The 17,405-nt window shown below is 37.5% G+C and overlaps 1 protein-coding gene across 1 annotated transcript in view; it reads right to left on the bottom strand.

The window, feature by feature from the left end:
* The window catches only part of nexmif (neurite extension and migration factor), an 88,412-nt gene that overhangs the window by 19,915 nt on the left and 51,092 nt on the right, over positions 1 to 17,405 (bottom strand). Inside the window, exon 2 of the mRNA XM_014470745.2 lies at positions 2,953 to 3,083. Within this exon, the coding sequence (XP_014326231.1) occupies positions 2,953 to 3,034 (82 nt within the window). The 5' untranslated portion in view covers positions 3,035 to 3,083. The remainder of the gene's footprint in view (positions 1 to 2,952; positions 3,084 to 17,405) is intronic.

Genomic DNA, 17,405 nt, shown 5'->3' on the forward strand with positions numbered 1-17,405 from the left:
TTCTGCTTGTTTTGTTTATTTTTTATTACATACATACATACATACTGAAGAAAAACAATCCAATGTAGCATTATTACATAAGGGCCATTCATCTCTGTATGGACAAAGTTCTTGCTGCCTTTAAATTTTAATTTAATAAGCAAGTTCCCAAAGCATTTATGTTGGTTCTTTCTGAAAGTTTAATAGGATCAATTGTCAGAAATTAATGCTGATAATTAATATTTATATTGTAAGGTGCTGTGAAACAATATTTGTTCACTTGCAGATTTTATTATATTATCAAATTATTTTTTAAATCTCATTAAGATAACTTGTGTAAATACATAATGCAATTTTCAAATAATTTCCCTAGGGGGGAAGCTATAAACACCAACCTGGCTATATCATGACATGACATTTAAAAAAAATCATTAATTAATTCTAATCTATCACAATCAACCACAAAGTCTAATTACTGCTTGATCTGTAGAACCAAGAAATCACTTAAATACAACTTACCTGACAAGATGAAGTAGGCTAAAACATCTTAAAAAGCAGCACATGATGCCCTTATTTAAACAATTCAAAAATTATTTGTTACAGCCTGAAAAGGTTTATGTTGTTTTCCATTATCAATAAATATAAAAGAGCAGTGAACCTTCCCAGGACTTCATTGCAATGTCTTTATTAAAACTGCTGCACTGTTTCTCACCCTGAAATACTTGTTGTAATTATGTAATTATGAGGCTTTTGCCATCAGTCTGAGCTTAAACTCAGGTATACTTGGGTTATGAAGCAGGACAATTATCTAGTTCAAGACTAACTCTGAATGGCTAAAAAAAAAAAAGCAAAATCAAGGCTATTAAGTAGCCTATTCAAAGTTTAGAGATAGATGTAATTGATATCCTATCTTGTTTTATAACCTTAAACAGACCATGCTAAAATTTTCCAGAGTGTGTTTGAGTTAAAAACAATTTTGCAAATAATTGGTTAAAGCTTTTTCACACTGATGTAAGTGATTTCTTGCCAAATTCTTGATGGCAGTCGTCGTCACTAAGGGTGACACAACCAGTTATTATATTTTCTCATGGTTGGTTAGGAAAGTGTTTAAATTAAATCCTATTTTCAAAACAGCTTTTTGCATTTAACCAGGTCCTCTTTGTAGTAAAGTTTGTTGGATTACCTGGAACAAATATGCTCTTGGATATAAGAAAACATTACAGAATATTTCACAGACCACCCTTAAGAACTGATTAAAAAGAATCAAATTTTTTTTTTTTTAACCAGAAACCACTATTGCGAGAATGACAGAATAAAAAAGTCTTAAGCTAAGAGGAGGTTTTAGAATAATTAACAAAATAATCTATATAATTTAGATGTTCTATATTTTTTCCATGGCAACAAAATTAACCACTTATTTGAGCTTAAGTTGTCATCCCTTCTTTCACATTTGCACCATTTTATAAAAAATATGCCGATATTATATTTTTGAGTTGAAGGCGCATGAGGAGAGAGGATTAACAATAGCTTAAAAACCCTCATTTAATGTTTCTTCTCCTCTTCTTTGAAAAAAGCAGGTGTTGCACCGTCCCCATTTCTTGTCAAAGAGCTTAAAACTGAGGGTAAGAAAAACTAATTTAAGAAATAGCTACTTCTTGGGCATGGAAAGACTAATTGCCCCTTTAAAGCTTTCATTAATTCAAGCTCACTTATTCTTAGGGAAAGAAACATTTCCCATTTTAAGATCAACAACTGAAACAAAGGAAACAAATAAGACATTACTGGATTGGTTGTTAGCACAGTTGCCTCAAAGGAAGATGGCATTGGGTTCAAATCCACGTTCACCTAAAACATATTCCCAAAACATGCATGAGGCGTGTACTGGCAGAAAAATTAATGCATCATTCACTTTTCACATTTTGGAAAATTACCACCACAAACCCTGAAGTATGTTGTTGAGATTGTAACAATAAGTGATGAAAAAATGATGGGAAAATGATTGTCAGTTTTCCCAAGTCTTTCACAGCTTCCAACAAGTTATCTTCCAACATTGTTCTATCTTTAACTTTATCCTTTTCCTATTTAGTTTTCCTTTGGGATTTAAAGTATTCCTGACCTGAGTCTTTAATACAATCAAATCTAATCATCTTCCCAGTTTCTGCCATAAACAACAGAAACCATTCTTATTAGTGAAGATAGTGTGTACGGTGCTGTGTAGGGTGCTGCTCATATCGTTTTCCACATAAACTAAAAAGTAACATTTTGGTCTCATCAAGCCAGAGCACTTTCTTTTATGTAGCAAACTGCAAATGGGACTTCTTGTAGCTTTCTTGCCACAATTGCTTTTTTTGATTTTTATTTTCACTTCCTCTTATGTAAAGACTTGTGAAATAGATGACTAGTCATTCTCCTGTGAACAGATTCTTTCACCTGAACGGTGGATATCTGCAGATCCTGCCGAGTTCCCATGGGGTTTCTGGCTACTACTAACAATACTCTCCTGGCCCGGCCTGTCAGTTTGGCTGGACAGCCATGTCTTTCTTGCAAGGTTTGCAGTCTTAAACTCTTTCCATTTTCAGATGATGGATGAACAGTGCTCTGTGAGATATCTAAAGCATGGGATAATTTATAAACTGACTTTGGTTTCTCCCTGACCTGTCTGCCGTGTTTCTTGGTCCTTGTGATGCCGTTTGTCCGCTGATGTTCTCATGTCTGAAACCTTCACATAACAGCTGGATTTATTAAATCACACATGGACACATGACTACCGTAGGTATTTTTTTTTGTACTTCATGGGGTAAAGAGTGCTGAATAAAAACTGGATCCTACACTTTTCAGATTGTTTTTGGAAAGTTTTTTTCGTATTGAAAACTATAAAAACATATTTAATTCCACTTAAGAAATATTCACTATCCCATAAATTCATATTTTACATTGAGTAAAACATTAAACTTTAGACAGAGATGCAGGTACCTGTATTTTCCACAATATTTGCATTTTCCGGTTCTGAAGTCTTCACAATCAATGTGAGACTGCTGTCTGCTAGCACATCCATCAATACGGCTCAACGCTGCTCCACCTACACATCATTCTGACGGTCCCACCTGTTGGAAAAAAAAGACAAAGACAGCAAGAAACATGGGTATAATGAGTATTTTTGGCAGAAAAAACTCGCATCTGACTAATGCAGAAGTGCAGAGTTCAACATGCAGGGTGACAGTAAACACAGACAAACACAGATCTCTTGGAAGTGGGAAAAAAAATTCCCAGACCCAGTCGTCAAAAAGACCTCCGAGACACAAAGCAGTCACTCATTTCTTCTGTGTATGACAGGATCTAAGATTAATTCAAACTTTTCCAACCTACAAAGTACACAAAGAGTCACTGCTGGGATCGCTATGGCAACTGTAAGCCATACTATCCTATTTTAGGCTTCATTTAACATTTATAGCTGAGTTGTTAACCTATGTGAGTCTCACATAGGCATCTCAGAGCATATTTGTTTATTATAATTAGCTGACTGCCTCCCTGAGCAGCAAGGGAACGAGTCGGCTCACAGAAAGATTAAAGCAATGTGGCTGAGGAGGTGACGGTACACTCTGAACACTGGCAATACTTTTTATTTGTATCAGATCCTGATAGTGAAAGAGCAGGTGGGAGGTATTGTGTGCAGGTACAGCACATGTGTGTTGGGTGTGCATGCAGGATATAGTTGGCATGACACAAAAAGAAAAATAAAATCAGTAGAGAAGCTTAAATTTGTGTATGTGGAAGAAAAAGAAGAAGATACACACTCCAAGCCAGCAAATGATGAACAATTGATGTTGTGGTTTCTTCCCCTTTTTGTACCGTTTTCTTTTTTTCCCCCTTTGCTTGCCATCTCTTTCTGGAGGAGCGGTGCTGCCGGATGACAAATGAGCAGAGGGAGGGGATCTAATAACATGATCTCCTTGTGGTGTGAAAGGGGTGGCTGGGAGATTAAGACAGACGGTACACAATAAGACAAAGGTAGTGCGCAGCTGACTACAACCAAGTGCCACCTCTTTCATCCTCTTTCCTCTAAATGTCATTAGGTGTTTACTGACCTGAGTGGGAGAGCTACCTGAAGGGAAGCCCTGCTGCAGCCTGCAGCTGCAAACACACCAGCTTATGGGGGTAATTACCTTATGAGGCATTACATCTACTTTTGTAGCAGGTACAGAATCCTAAAGGTGGGGCACTTTAATATAAAGTAGTAGTAGTAACAGTAAACAGAGCTGAACAGTGCTACACACACACTTTAAGTAGTTTTTAATAATTATTTCACAGAACTTTACTTTGATTAGATTAGATAAACCGGACAACAAATAACAATTGCAGATTAATACATTGAAAAATTGCAATAGAGGTAAACCACAGCATTCATAAGGCACACATTACGATCAAATTAAATTGCTAGTTCAGGATTTTTCAGGTGAGAGTCTGTTGTAAGCTCACTGGATTGGTTTCAAGCAGTTAATTTATTATAATTTCATCTAAGTAATTTTCCAGATTAGTTAAGCAGTTTGATAAAGACATTTTGCTTTGGTAATTTGCTCCTGTTTTTCATATTTTCTAAATCTAAACGCAGAAACAGCACCATAAATTGTTTCTGGTTTAAAAAACACATTCATTGTGTTAAGTCATTATATTTGTATATCCTCCTCCCAGTATTTCTCTGATGATCGGCATGTTTTTTCATATTTATGAAGGCACCCATGCTAAATTTGACGACATTCTCCTGTTTTTGCTAACACAATCATGTCTGCGCGTGCTTTCGAATGTGAACATGCGTTTATAAACGCTAAACCTTTAAAAGTTCTGATCCTAAATGAAATCCACATGTAATCAGTCGAGTTTCTGAAGAGGAAATAATTCAACACATCATTATAGGTATATACCAAGGCATAAGTTTCAGGCATAAATTTCCAATCAACATAAGTGGTAAAGATGTATAATGTATTTATAGTCCAAAACCGTGTAGATCCATCCAGTATTTGGTCTTCTCTTCAAAGAGACATTACTGCACCTCCAGCCTGAGATTAAGCGCTCAGCTACAGAGCTACAAAATGGTTTTGAGGTCAAGTTGTATTAATCATTGAAGTATTTAACTTCTACCTCTGGCGATAAACACATCTCCTTCAAAATGACATGAACTGGAACTGGCTGGCTGAGATGAGCTGAGTTTGGCCTTATCAGTCTGATCAAAATAAAAAATGAAGCAAGCACGGCAGCAGTCTGCAAAAAATAAAAAAAAGGCTGGATCCGGTGAGAAGTGTGACACAGCTCGCAGCTGGGATGCTGTTCAAGCCACAGAGGTGCTGTTAGGAGTTCAGCGCTGAGAGCTGCTCAAAGGTTTGTATGTTTGACTGCATGTGTGTGAGATAAAGCCCCATGGCTGAGGATCCACTGTGTCAACATCCCCCAGCACAAGCCTGCGCATACAATCACAAGGAGGGAGGTAGAGGGAAAAATCAAAGCTGGGCATTTGCCAACACTCCCAACACCCCTCTTGCCAGCCGGCTCCAGCTCCACTGCCTCAAATGTTTATTTTCCACATTATTCATGATTTTTCTTCCCCCCTGCAAGCTCTCCCCTCTCTCCCTCCTTTAACATATCCAGCACTCTGTCAAGACCTGACAGAGGCTATTTCAATAATGAAGATGGACTAACTGCAATAGAGAGTGCACATAAATTGGAGCTACAGCCAACAAGCATGTCCAATTTGCCAAGCGGTTAAGCCTGATGTCTGGGCACAGCTTTGGAGAGCGCCGTGGCCGCCGTCAACAGGTTTGCTCCGACCTGATTCATCCATCCACATCATTAATACTTCACAGAGGGCACTAGCATTTAACTCTGCTGCAGGAAACTGCTCTTTAAACATCGCACATTAGGCCACGTAATCACCGGAGCACTCATTTCTGAAGCATTCAGCAGGTGCAGGGAAAATTGCTGGTACTTCTGACCCCTCCATTGTTCTTCACTTGTGGGCCTGGGGGTCCTTTTGCATCGGGAGGAACAGAAATAGAGACAAAGAGCAGAGAGTGGGTGCAAGCCAAACACAATGATTAGAATTTGATTTATCCTTTTAAACCCTCCTCCACAGATCATGTGTTAATGTGCAAGCTGGATAACAAGATAAGAACGTGTTTACCCGCTCTATATAGAACTTATCAGCGCCACAATCTAATTCCTGCAAGCCTCTTCCCAGTCCCACAATTTGCTGCACTTCTCCTTACGATTGAATTTCTCCTGAATGAGGCCGCATCGACAGGGATAGTCAGAGTTGGGTTGAGTATTGCTGTCCAAAAAAAAAAAAGGCAAGGAATGTCTCACAGCAGTGGTACATACAGGTACAAAGGGCCCATTGTGTCAAAACAGGGGGAGAGTCAGGGGCCAAGGAACAGGTGACCGAGAGAGGAGCTCTGAAAGAGGGCACAGCGCCACAGGGAACGCTGATCCAAACAGACAGCGCTGAAATGGCGACTCCTCTTTTCAGCACAGGTGTATAGTTTCAGAGCAGGTTCACTGCTGAGTAACCCATTTCACATGCAAGGCAGCAATGATCCAGAGCTGAAATTAAGAGGTTAGGCTGCAGAAAAGCCCTAATGCAATGCAAGCATACAGTTTAGATATAGAACACACACACACCTTGCATTTAGTTTCAATCTGGAAGTAAATCTGGAATGATCACACTATAAAATTGACTTTTTGTTAAAGTTTTGCTCGTTTTAGGCATTAACTGAAGATATAACCACTGAGCCAGAAAAACAGAACGTCTTCCATGTTCTTCGTCTCACGGAGGCTCTGCCTGGGTTACTTGGCTGAACATGGACAAACAGTTACTTCACGTTGCTCATTTCTGCTGATCATGGACTGAATCTAACAGGAGCAGAAAGAATTTTGAATCCAGTCGGTGAACATTTGTGCATTCTGTTTGAACTGCAAAACAGGAATTTACATGTTTCCAGACGGACGTCTGAGCTGGACGAAAATAAAATGACTGACTTGCAAAGTCTGGGAATAGGAACCTTTAAAAAGTTCAAAAAACAGACCATTTTTTATGTTCAAAAGAGAAATTACTAGATTTTTCTTTCAATGGTCCCAGAAGTCAAGCCGTGCCATTTCCACGGCATAGTGCCATAAAAATGATTTTCCCTCTTACAGATTTCTTGTCTTTGCTTTCCGTCATACCTAAATGTTTTAGATAATCAACCACAATTTATTATTTTGGGACACATATAACATGGCTAAATACAAATTGCAGTTTTCAAATTATGATTTCATTTGTTAAGGGAAAAAAAAACTACCCAAACCAACCTGTCTCTGTGTGAAAAAGCATCAAGAAGGATAAGGCATAGGCTAAGCAACATCATCTGATTCAGTTTTAAGCCTGGACTTTGATTAGGCCACTCAAAATGATTCATTTTGCTTCACTGAGCTATTAAGAAGAACCCTTTCTGGTCTGCTTTCAGCCCTTATCCTGCTTTGTCATCCAGTGCAAACTGATGGTCAGACATCACAATCAATGATGGCAAGATATCTGGAGCAGAAAAGCATCTGGAGATCATCACTTTACCTCCAATATGTTTATTGTTATTTGTTCAGTGTCGTTCTTTTTTAGAAAATGAGACGAGTCTTTGTGGTTAGCAGTGGTTTTTACCTTGGAACTTTGCCATAGGTGTCATTTATGCCCAGTCTCTGTCTTATTGTTTAATCATAAACACTGACCTTGCATAAAGAAACTGATCACCAATCGAGTCAGCCAAGTCCTGAGCAGATGTGAGCTTTCATAAATGAAGCCAACGCCGCAGACTGCCTCAGCTGGAGCTCGGTCAAAAACCACATATATTCCAAACAGAGAGGTAAACTAATAATTCTGTGATTTAGGAGGTTGTCAGGGTTTCCCATGAATGTGCATCGATAAATATAGCAGGTTCTAATGGACGCATTTAAAAGTTGAAAGTGATTATAAATTCATTAAAATAACATTTGTATAATTCTTTCTCAGCTCTATTGTTTTGCTGGTTGTTAATTATCCATTAAATAAGATTTCTTTCTTCTCTTTGTGTTAAGATTGTGTACTTCTAACAGCACCTAGTAATTTTCTATGCAATTTATTTTCTAAAGTGGAGGAAAGAAAACATTAATTTTATTACTACTAGCATTTGTCCTCTTTGCTGCTGTATGACAAGCTACAGATCTGTGTGCCTTACAAAAGGCAGCGCTGAGTACAAATGATGTTTTATGAATTTGATGGAACAAGATCAACATTAATATTCAGCTTCCCTTTGTTCAGATTTTCTGTCAAGCTGCTCCTGGGGGAAACATCTGGCTGTTTAGGTGCTAAATGATCCTCTGTGAATATGTCATGTCTGTCTTCATCAAGCTGAAGGGTGAGGAGTTACTCTCTACTACTCCTGCGAGGTGTTTCATTCTGAGTTGATGTAAAAGTATAAAAAAAGATATATGTAATAAAGTATAACTAAATAGCCAGTAAGAAAATAACTAAAACAGCAACAGCTTGTGCTTCTGCTGCCTCCTAATAGAAAGCTCAAACTTACTAACCCACAAAGATTGCATGTTAGGTAAATGCGGTGAATTCAGCAGCTGATGACAAAACTCATAGATATGTCTCTGAGACATAAGAGGAAAAAGAATCTCTCCTATCTATACATCTTAATTCATTGGTGTCTCCTACACGGGCCCTTGCTCCTGTGCACCGTCTCTGTCAGCAGCTCGGAGGCTCTATTTGATCCGGCTTCCTCACCTCCGATCCCTCACGCAGCCACAGCGATGGAACAGATACGGCATCCGCTTGAGATAATCATCGTCAATCACAGCCTGCTGAAGAGCCAGGGAGGCATCCGATGAGTAAAGATTGACTTGGAATTGGGATTAGGACGTTTATCGGAGCCGCAGAATCTGCAGAAACAGATCTGGACAATTGTAGCAACTGCAACCTCGCAGATTGCAGCCTGCAGGAGGAAAGAAAGAGCAGGACTCCCAATGGAAGTCATGACTTTTTCTCAGAAGACCGTTATTACTTTAAGCTTAATTAAATTTTGGAAGTCAGGCTAATATTTTGATAAATCACTGACTGCAATCATTGTGGATGTCTTTCTGTACAATAGAAAAAAAAGGAAATAAAAAAAAGTTAAAAGCTCCTAATTTATGCCATTTAATTTTTTTTTTGTTGGTTTTGAAGTAGGAAAATAAGGGTTTAATCTTGTTTTTGTGGGAACCAATCTTTGAATGGTTTTGACCTTTGACTTTTGCTTTCCTGCCCACTTCAGATAACGAGTGGGATGTTATGATTTTCTTCAGTGGAACTAAAGCATCTTTCTCCAAATAATCAATAGTATCTCAAACCAGAACATGAGTTTGGGACCTTTTAAGCTGTTGTTGAATTTTTCCCATTGTGACGAAAACTATCTTCAACTAAATAAAACAGATAACATTTAATCAGGCATCTTTAACATTTAATTTCTATTTAGTAAAACTAATTATTGCTCATTGAAATTTGAATGTGAAACCACTTTCATGAACTGTAAAATGTTCAGAATACCTTGAACGTGTGGGTAAAGTTGTAGAAACTGCAGAAAGAAAAAAATGTTGATAGAGTGATCTTACACTCGCGTTTTTACAGTGTATTTAATATTTTAATCTTCATTACTTAAATTAGAAAAAAAATCAAGAAACTCAGAATCAGACCATCAAAATCCTACAATAGACATCCAAGAGTCAAACATACTGCCAATAGTTTTAGTATCTCTGGGCAGATGAATTTTTATTTAAAAAAAAAATCCTTTTTCTTTAAATTAAATATTTCTGAATAACTTAGTTAATACCTGAGAAAATAAACATTTGTCCATTGCATCATTGCATGATTTCATTATTTCAGACATTGCCTATATCAGATGTACTTTTTCCTCCACGATCCTTAAATTTCTTAAATTCAAAGAAATTTACAGTTCTTGTTTGCTGCAATTAGTAAAAAGTCAATGAAAACATATAATTCAAGCTTCATATGAGATTAATTTTTATTGATAGGCCTTTAGACTGATTTGAAATATTATATATATATACAGTATATAACCTGAATCGAGCAAACTGAGTTTATTCCATTTTTTAATTTTTTGTGAGGAACACAACCCCTGATTATGAGAAGTAGTTTCTGACAGAAAACCCACCTAAATAAGAGACTCTTTTTTTCAGTTTTCTTTTTTTTTTTGTCTTTTAATCTTTAGCAGCGTATTATTTAACTGTATACAACTCAAATACAACATCCTCCACATTTAATTCAACGCAGTTAAAGATCGACTTCAAAACACATTCATATTTTATTTCAGTAGCATAATCCCACAGTGAAATATTAGGGAAAATAGATCCTTTAATTTAATAGGAATGATTTAGTGTGAAAATAGAAAAGCACAAATTAAACATTTTAGGAAGCTCACTGTTAGAAAACTGGTTCAGTGTGAGATTACGATGCTGCAATAAAGCAAAAGCCATCTTAAAGCTTCCTACACATCTTTACCTTGGGGTATCAATAAGTGTGATAATAAAAAAGCCTAAATATATATCAAATTTGACTTTGATTGATAAGTGGGGATTATTTACCACTGTGCTGTATCAAACAAAGAAAAATTGCAGTTTCGAAAGTTGACTGAAAGACTTTCTATTACTTCTCACTGTAGACATTGAGCTGCTAAGTAGCCTAGGACCCTTTCTGTTATATTTTTAATCTCCTAATGTGTTAACAGCAGTGGGTGTGAGGTATGAACTGCAGGCAGCTCAGTTTAGCACCTGTGTCATCTTACTGTGGAGCCACGCTGCTTTACTGCATGCAGAATGTAGTTTGGCAGTGATTTTCTGACATATGCCAGACATTTGTTGCCCGAAAACAAAACAAAGCACAATAAATAAATAAAATATGATTTGCATTCATAGTGCATTTAAAGATGTGCCAGGTACCCATGCCGTATGCACTCATGCAACCCTCAAACCACCACAAATGCTGGCTTATCATCTGTATTCTGGCGACAAGCCAGATTGTCTCTTTCCTCTTTGGTTGAGGGGAGTCAAGTCCAAATCAATTTAAAATTGTCATTCTTCATACCGCTGCACACTATTGATGGATTGTCAGAGCATCTTGAACACAGAATTTATAGCAGGTTATTCTTGCTTCTTGTTTTATGTGTTTTTATTTATCGTACACTTCTCACAGAAAATGATTTCTAGATGTGTCCCTGCAGGGACTTCCAGTCTAATGTTTGCGTCTTTATTCCAGTCTTTCTGCCTAAAGGCTACAGCATTTCTCGTAGGTATTTGCCTTTCAGCACTGTTGCAGCATAAAACTGATTATTTTTTCAGATATTTGGTTTTATTTTGTATTGATTAATGTAATTTGCTGACAGTCTCAGTTCTTAACTACTACCCAATGATTCAGCCTATCTAGGGTGCTCCATAAAAATTACATTCAGTAATCTTATTGTCCAACAGTAACAACAGCCTATGTATCAAAGCCAAAATAACAGTGACTATACAGCACATTACGTAAGAAGCACAGACATTAATACTATTTGGTGTGGAAGTTAATTATTGAGAGGAAAAAAACTCAAAGTTAGCTGTTTCCAATAGCAAGAACAGTAAGACCAAGCTAAAAGAAAACAATTTTTTACTTCTATTTTCACTCAAGTTGTGAAAATGTAAGAGTCGTCTGCCATGGACCATGCTGGATGTGGTATGTATTTAAAGTGACTAAAAGTAAGTCTATTTTCTAAGCAGTAATATGGTTGATTGTTTTTGTTATGTTTTAAACAAAAGCAATTAGATTTTGGGTTTTCAGTTGCAAATCTCTTGTCTTTTTAAATCTATTCCTGTTCCAGCACACCTGAATCAAAGAATTTACTTATTAGCACACTTCTGTAGAAATTGTTGATGAACAGAAAAGGTAATTTAACCATTTGATTTACATGATAAATTAACCTAGAAGTTGCAGGACAGACAGTGCTCCTAAATTAGATCATGGAATATATTCAGTTTGAAGGTACTTGTGTTAATTCTATGAAGATTTTTTGCTAAACAGTACGATATAATGAGAACTACATAGGAGCCCATGACTTGTCTTTGGACAGAAAAACTGAGTAGAAATAAGAAATTTGAATCACATGTGAGATACAAAAAAAACCTGGTAATTTCAGTCAGTCTGATTGTATATTAAAATATATTTCATATGTGTAAACCTTCTGTTTTATTAACATTTTCTGTGGCATCATGACTTTTAAATAAAAAAGGTTAACCGGGACAGGACGACAAATACTGCATGATGTCTGTGTTTAAAAATTGTTCTCCTTTCTCTGTTTATCTTTACCATAGTTTGAGCTCTTCAATAGGGGAGAAAAGGACAGCAAAAGATAAGGAAAGGAGAAAAATAAGCAAAGAGAAGGTCAAGAGTGAGCAGATAGACAGACTATTACAATACATCCCCACTTTCCTCCAGAGACAGCTGCTGTAAGTGTGTACAATGCTGCTCTGTCCATACATGCACATATAATGGGGGAAACAAGTCTGCAGCTTAAAACAGAACAGAACAGAAAAAAGGAGGGGTATGACAGTGAATGGCAGAGAGAAGAATGGCAATAAGGCAGGCGGTAGGCGAGGTGTTAAAAGTTGATTAGGTTGTTAAAGGTCACATAGTCAGGCCTCATCAGCTGTCCCAATGGAGCGCAAGAAGCGGCTCAGGGCCTCAGCTCAGGCGCTAATGAGACAGAAGCAATGGCATCCTCGCACACATATGGATATATCCTGCGTCCATATAAAGCCATCTCTTTATGGCACACGAGAACGCACACTAGCACACACGGTTAATGTGATGACATTAACAAAAAGCAGCTCGACTCGCCCAAGGTTGTTATAACGAGCTCGGCATGCAGTAGAAAGGAGGTTGAAACAAGTGCGGCAGACAGTACAGAGGGAGCTGCGTGGGGCCCTGCACTGTGGAATTATTTGATCACAGATATCGCAAATGGACTCTGAATCTGAACATGCTTCCAGCACACCCAAAACTTTCACGTTGCACATGAATTTGCTCATTTGAGCGGATCGTGTTCGGTCCGCCCACTGCTCCTGAAGGGTCAGTCTTATGAAACGAGTGTTTAATGAGGCTGTGCATGCACGCACGTGCCCGTGGCCGTGCACGCTCACGCCGCGTCCGCGCTGCTCCCACTCGATACAGTTAAAAAAGAAGCCGATGTATGACTAACTGCTGATAAATACAAAAGTTGCATCCGCCCCCCAGAAACGCAGAGTCGAAAAGCAGCAGCAATGGCCCTTTGAACTCCTGACTGAGGCACACAAAGGCATGCACTTGCATGCATGCATGCTTCAAATAATCTTTACTGCTACAGCAAAAAAGGTCAGCCATCAGAGAGGCAATTATCATATTTTCAACAGGTGCATTTATTAGAGCTACGCTTCATTTGCTGGGCTGAATCTAAATCAGGCTGGGAGGACTGGGGGCCATTATACCGCAGTGATCGGTGCTAATACGGTGACATAATGTCCTGCAGGTTTACACGCCTGCAAAGGCACTCAGTCAATGCCTGATTCTGCCTCAGCAATTCCTGTCAAACACTTTATGGGTTGCAGTGATCAATATTTTTTATTACTGCCACTTTGTTCTACCTCAATCACATAAAAGCTCTTGAATAATGGACATTTGCACAGTTTTCAAGGCTCGAACACTTTCTTCTATTCACAACAGACAGCATGAGTGTGTTTCTTATTATAAATAAACAGGTAAAAAGCTTTGATTCCAGGCATTCTAGGTATTTTTTTTTACTAAGATAGAGGTGTGCTTGTGTTGAGTCTGGTGTGTGTGTGTGTAGGTGATCATGTAAGAACCAAGTGTCCTTCATAATGAGAATCCCCTTAAAGGTGAAGCTGGATCAGAAGGATACGGCATCAGAAGAAGTGATGATGGTCGCTATGGTGCTGAGCTCAATGAGAGGAAATCACAGAAGAGAGACTTGAAAAAAAAACAGCACATGTAGCAACACTGAGGTATACTGTAACCATTTTAATTTAGCCTCTGCAAGAACAGGCATGCCTACAGCACAGATGGAAAAAAAAAATAGCAAAATCACACTCAATATCAGTGTTGGCTACAACTGCAGAGAATGGCTAATCAATACAGCCGAGCACCTATGGGATGCATGTTCCATTAGGTCTGTGGGTCAATGTGTTTTCCAGCAGATAGAACTGGGTTATTTTCCCTGGTGTTTGTACCAATCTGTATTACCAGCCCCCAGCTTGATTGGCTGCACGGCCCGGCTCCGTTGATGTGTATCAGTGATCACCCCGGAGTCCTATCAGTCAAAAGAGGGAACGGATTCAACCTGTGACTCCTGCCCTCTGACTCAGGATGAGCCTCAGTTAATAAGGTGCAAGTTTCCCAAGTATTTGCTTAAATCGGCCTATTGTTCACCTGAGTGAAATTTATGATCACTGACGCATACTTTGAGTGGGCCATGATGCAGTGAGGTTAATTACGGGCCTCATAGCTGAGACACAGATGGATGCAGTCAAATCTCTTCATATACAATGGCTGGGCTCCTATTGGGCAATTAACTTAAACCTGTTGGTTTAACAGTTTCATAAATTAATATTTTACATAATAATGAAGCATAATTATCTGAACTGCTTTCAGTACCAATGCAACTTAACCTTTTTCTGTTTATCTCTATGTTCATTGGCAAAACATCACTTCAAATATTAGGTATGAATCGTAATACTTTGTTGTGACCGTGACTTCAGTGAAGTTAAGAAACACTTGCAAAGGAGGATGTGATCAGATACAAGATATTTCTCCCATTTGATATTTTCAACATTTGCAGCGTTGGTTACTTCAGACCAAATTCTGTGAGACAGATGTGTCTGAAATTTGGTAACCAAGAATTGACCATATAAAGTAACTTACTTCATAATCTACTGTAAGGAAATGATGTCCCTTAATAACTCTTACCATCAGGAGATCATAGTTGTTTTGTTTTAATGAGCTGTTATAATCTGTAATATGTCATAAAACGTCCAAATGACCCAAAGAGAATCTGTCCAAAATGATTAGAAAGAAGTTTTTTAGACAGTAATATGTCCTTGAGTTGTAAATGAGATTTAAGCAGTTTATAGTTTTACCTCTAAAATCAATGGCAAAACTTAAGTGTCAAAGAAAAGTAAAATAATACCATATACTTTGGATACATGGATATGAAATGGTTGGCTAATGTTAAATGTAAGGAGGGAGGGAAAAAAGGCAAAACATGCCTTTTGTGTATGTAACATGTTTGTAAGATGGAGCTATTAATTGAGAAAGAAGAGGATTGACCCAGAGCCTGGACTGAATTGTGTGGGTTAATGCACCCAACAACAAAACATTTCAGTTATACACTTGTAACTTCAGCATCCTTGAACTTCAAGAAGAAAACCACTGTGAGGAAAATAAAAATGAAAAGGATTTGTGAAACTGGTAAGACAAAGGTCAATGACTTTATTTAGCAGTTCTGTAGCAAATACTGTGACATAATAGTTAAAAAAAAGGAGTAGGGAACAGAGAAACATGAATGTATTGAGAAATATGACCCAAGCAAACAGAACATAAAGATATCTATGCTGCACCGGCAGACACTAAATTCAACTTTTCTGCACTCCAGAACGATCTTATCAAGGGAAGCAAAGCATTGGAAAAAAAAGACAAAGACTTGGAAAATGACTTAAATACTTAAAATGTATTTAAAGGGTGAAAAAAAGGATTCTGCATGACCCCTTTAAACATAATGCAACAACTCTACTTGAAATGCAACCAGACCCTCCTGACAACAACACTCTTCAGTGTGGAACTTGTTGCTGAGTGTAGAAATTTCAGTGATAGTTGTAAGGTTCAGAATTACAGAGGTGTTTAATCTTAAAGACATGCAAGAAGCTATTTAAAAAGAAGCTGAATTTTCTATGACATGATGAAATACATTCATGCTGCAGGAAGTAGAGAGTTTAGCAGATGGCAGAAAGGCTTGATGGAGTGCAGTAAAGTTGCTCTGTTTTATCATTTCAAACATCCAGCCTCTGACTGAACAACATCATAAAGGAAAATGCAAAAACCCTAATGACTTTTAGAAGACAAGCATCCAATGTAAGGAGATTAATTAGAAATGTAACATGCAGTTTGAGGGAGAACCAGAATCTCCTTCAGGAAGCAGCTTCACCTAAAACCAGATTTCCCCCAATTGTTAAAAATACAAAATACAGGGTCTTCTTTATGGATTCAATATGAAACAGATGCGTCAAACAAGGGACGATTCCATGTTTTAATAGACAATTTGCAACCTCACACAGACTAGTGTTTACGTATAAGGCTAGTGGTTATAGCCATGCTAATCAGCAACATAAGACACTAGACAAATACATTTCTTACAATTAAAATATCTCACAATTTGTTAGAGGAAAGAAAATTTGCGAAAGAATGAGCCTGTGCAATTTTGCCAACTTGTGTCAAGAATGACTAAGTTTTACTTTCACTGCGTTCTGCCCAATTTATAACCAATGCTATGATGTATGATAAATGTTACGTTTATAAATGTTCATTTTACAACTGTGAAACTAACTTGTCATTAAATATTAACCAGCGACTGTTTTAGCTCTACTAAACCAGCTTCAGAAATGAAAAAAGGAAAAAAACAAAATTGCTATATCTCAGCAAGATTGTACTATTCTACTGCAAAGCATGTGCCAATCCAAAGATCTCCAAGTTTTGCAGCTTGTCTTTAACAGGTTCTTCACAATCTACAATCTTTGTATCTTTGTACTCCTCACCCTACTCAAACTCAAAAACTCAATCAGATTTTTTTTTCTAATAGTGAATGCAAAAAACTAAGTATCACTGAGTTTAGCTGACATCAACATGCTATGAAAATGAGGCTTTCAGTGGCTAACAAGACGGCTAAGCTGAGTAGAAAAATTGTTCTTTTTATTTTAAACATGCTGCATTTAGAAATGCTGATGAACCTTAGAATATTGCAAAGTTAATTCAGGAGTCAACATTCAAAATAGAGATTGCTGTTTTGGTAATGCTAACCACAATTATGCTAATATAAGATGCTACGCAGAGTTTAAAATGTCAGCTCTGTAATACTTTTGTTATTGCTTTAAAATATTTGTGAAAGCCAGTTTTACAGGTACTACTCTCTCACACACATTGTAACATTTCCACTTTTCTTAATTTAAATAATTGATAAGCGGTTGTGAAAGGGAGGAAAGAAAAAAAACATTTATTTAAATTCACTTCTCTCATATTAGCTCCTGAAAATAATGGTCGTTGGCTAAAAGCGATATTCATATATTAGCTTTACAAA

The sequence above is a fragment of the Xiphophorus maculatus genome, chromosome 23, assembly GCF_002775205.1.
Source record: "Xiphophorus maculatus strain JP 163 A chromosome 23, X_maculatus-5.0-male, whole genome shotgun sequence".
NCBI lineage: Eukaryota > Metazoa > Chordata > Actinopteri > Cyprinodontiformes > Poeciliidae > Xiphophorus > Xiphophorus maculatus.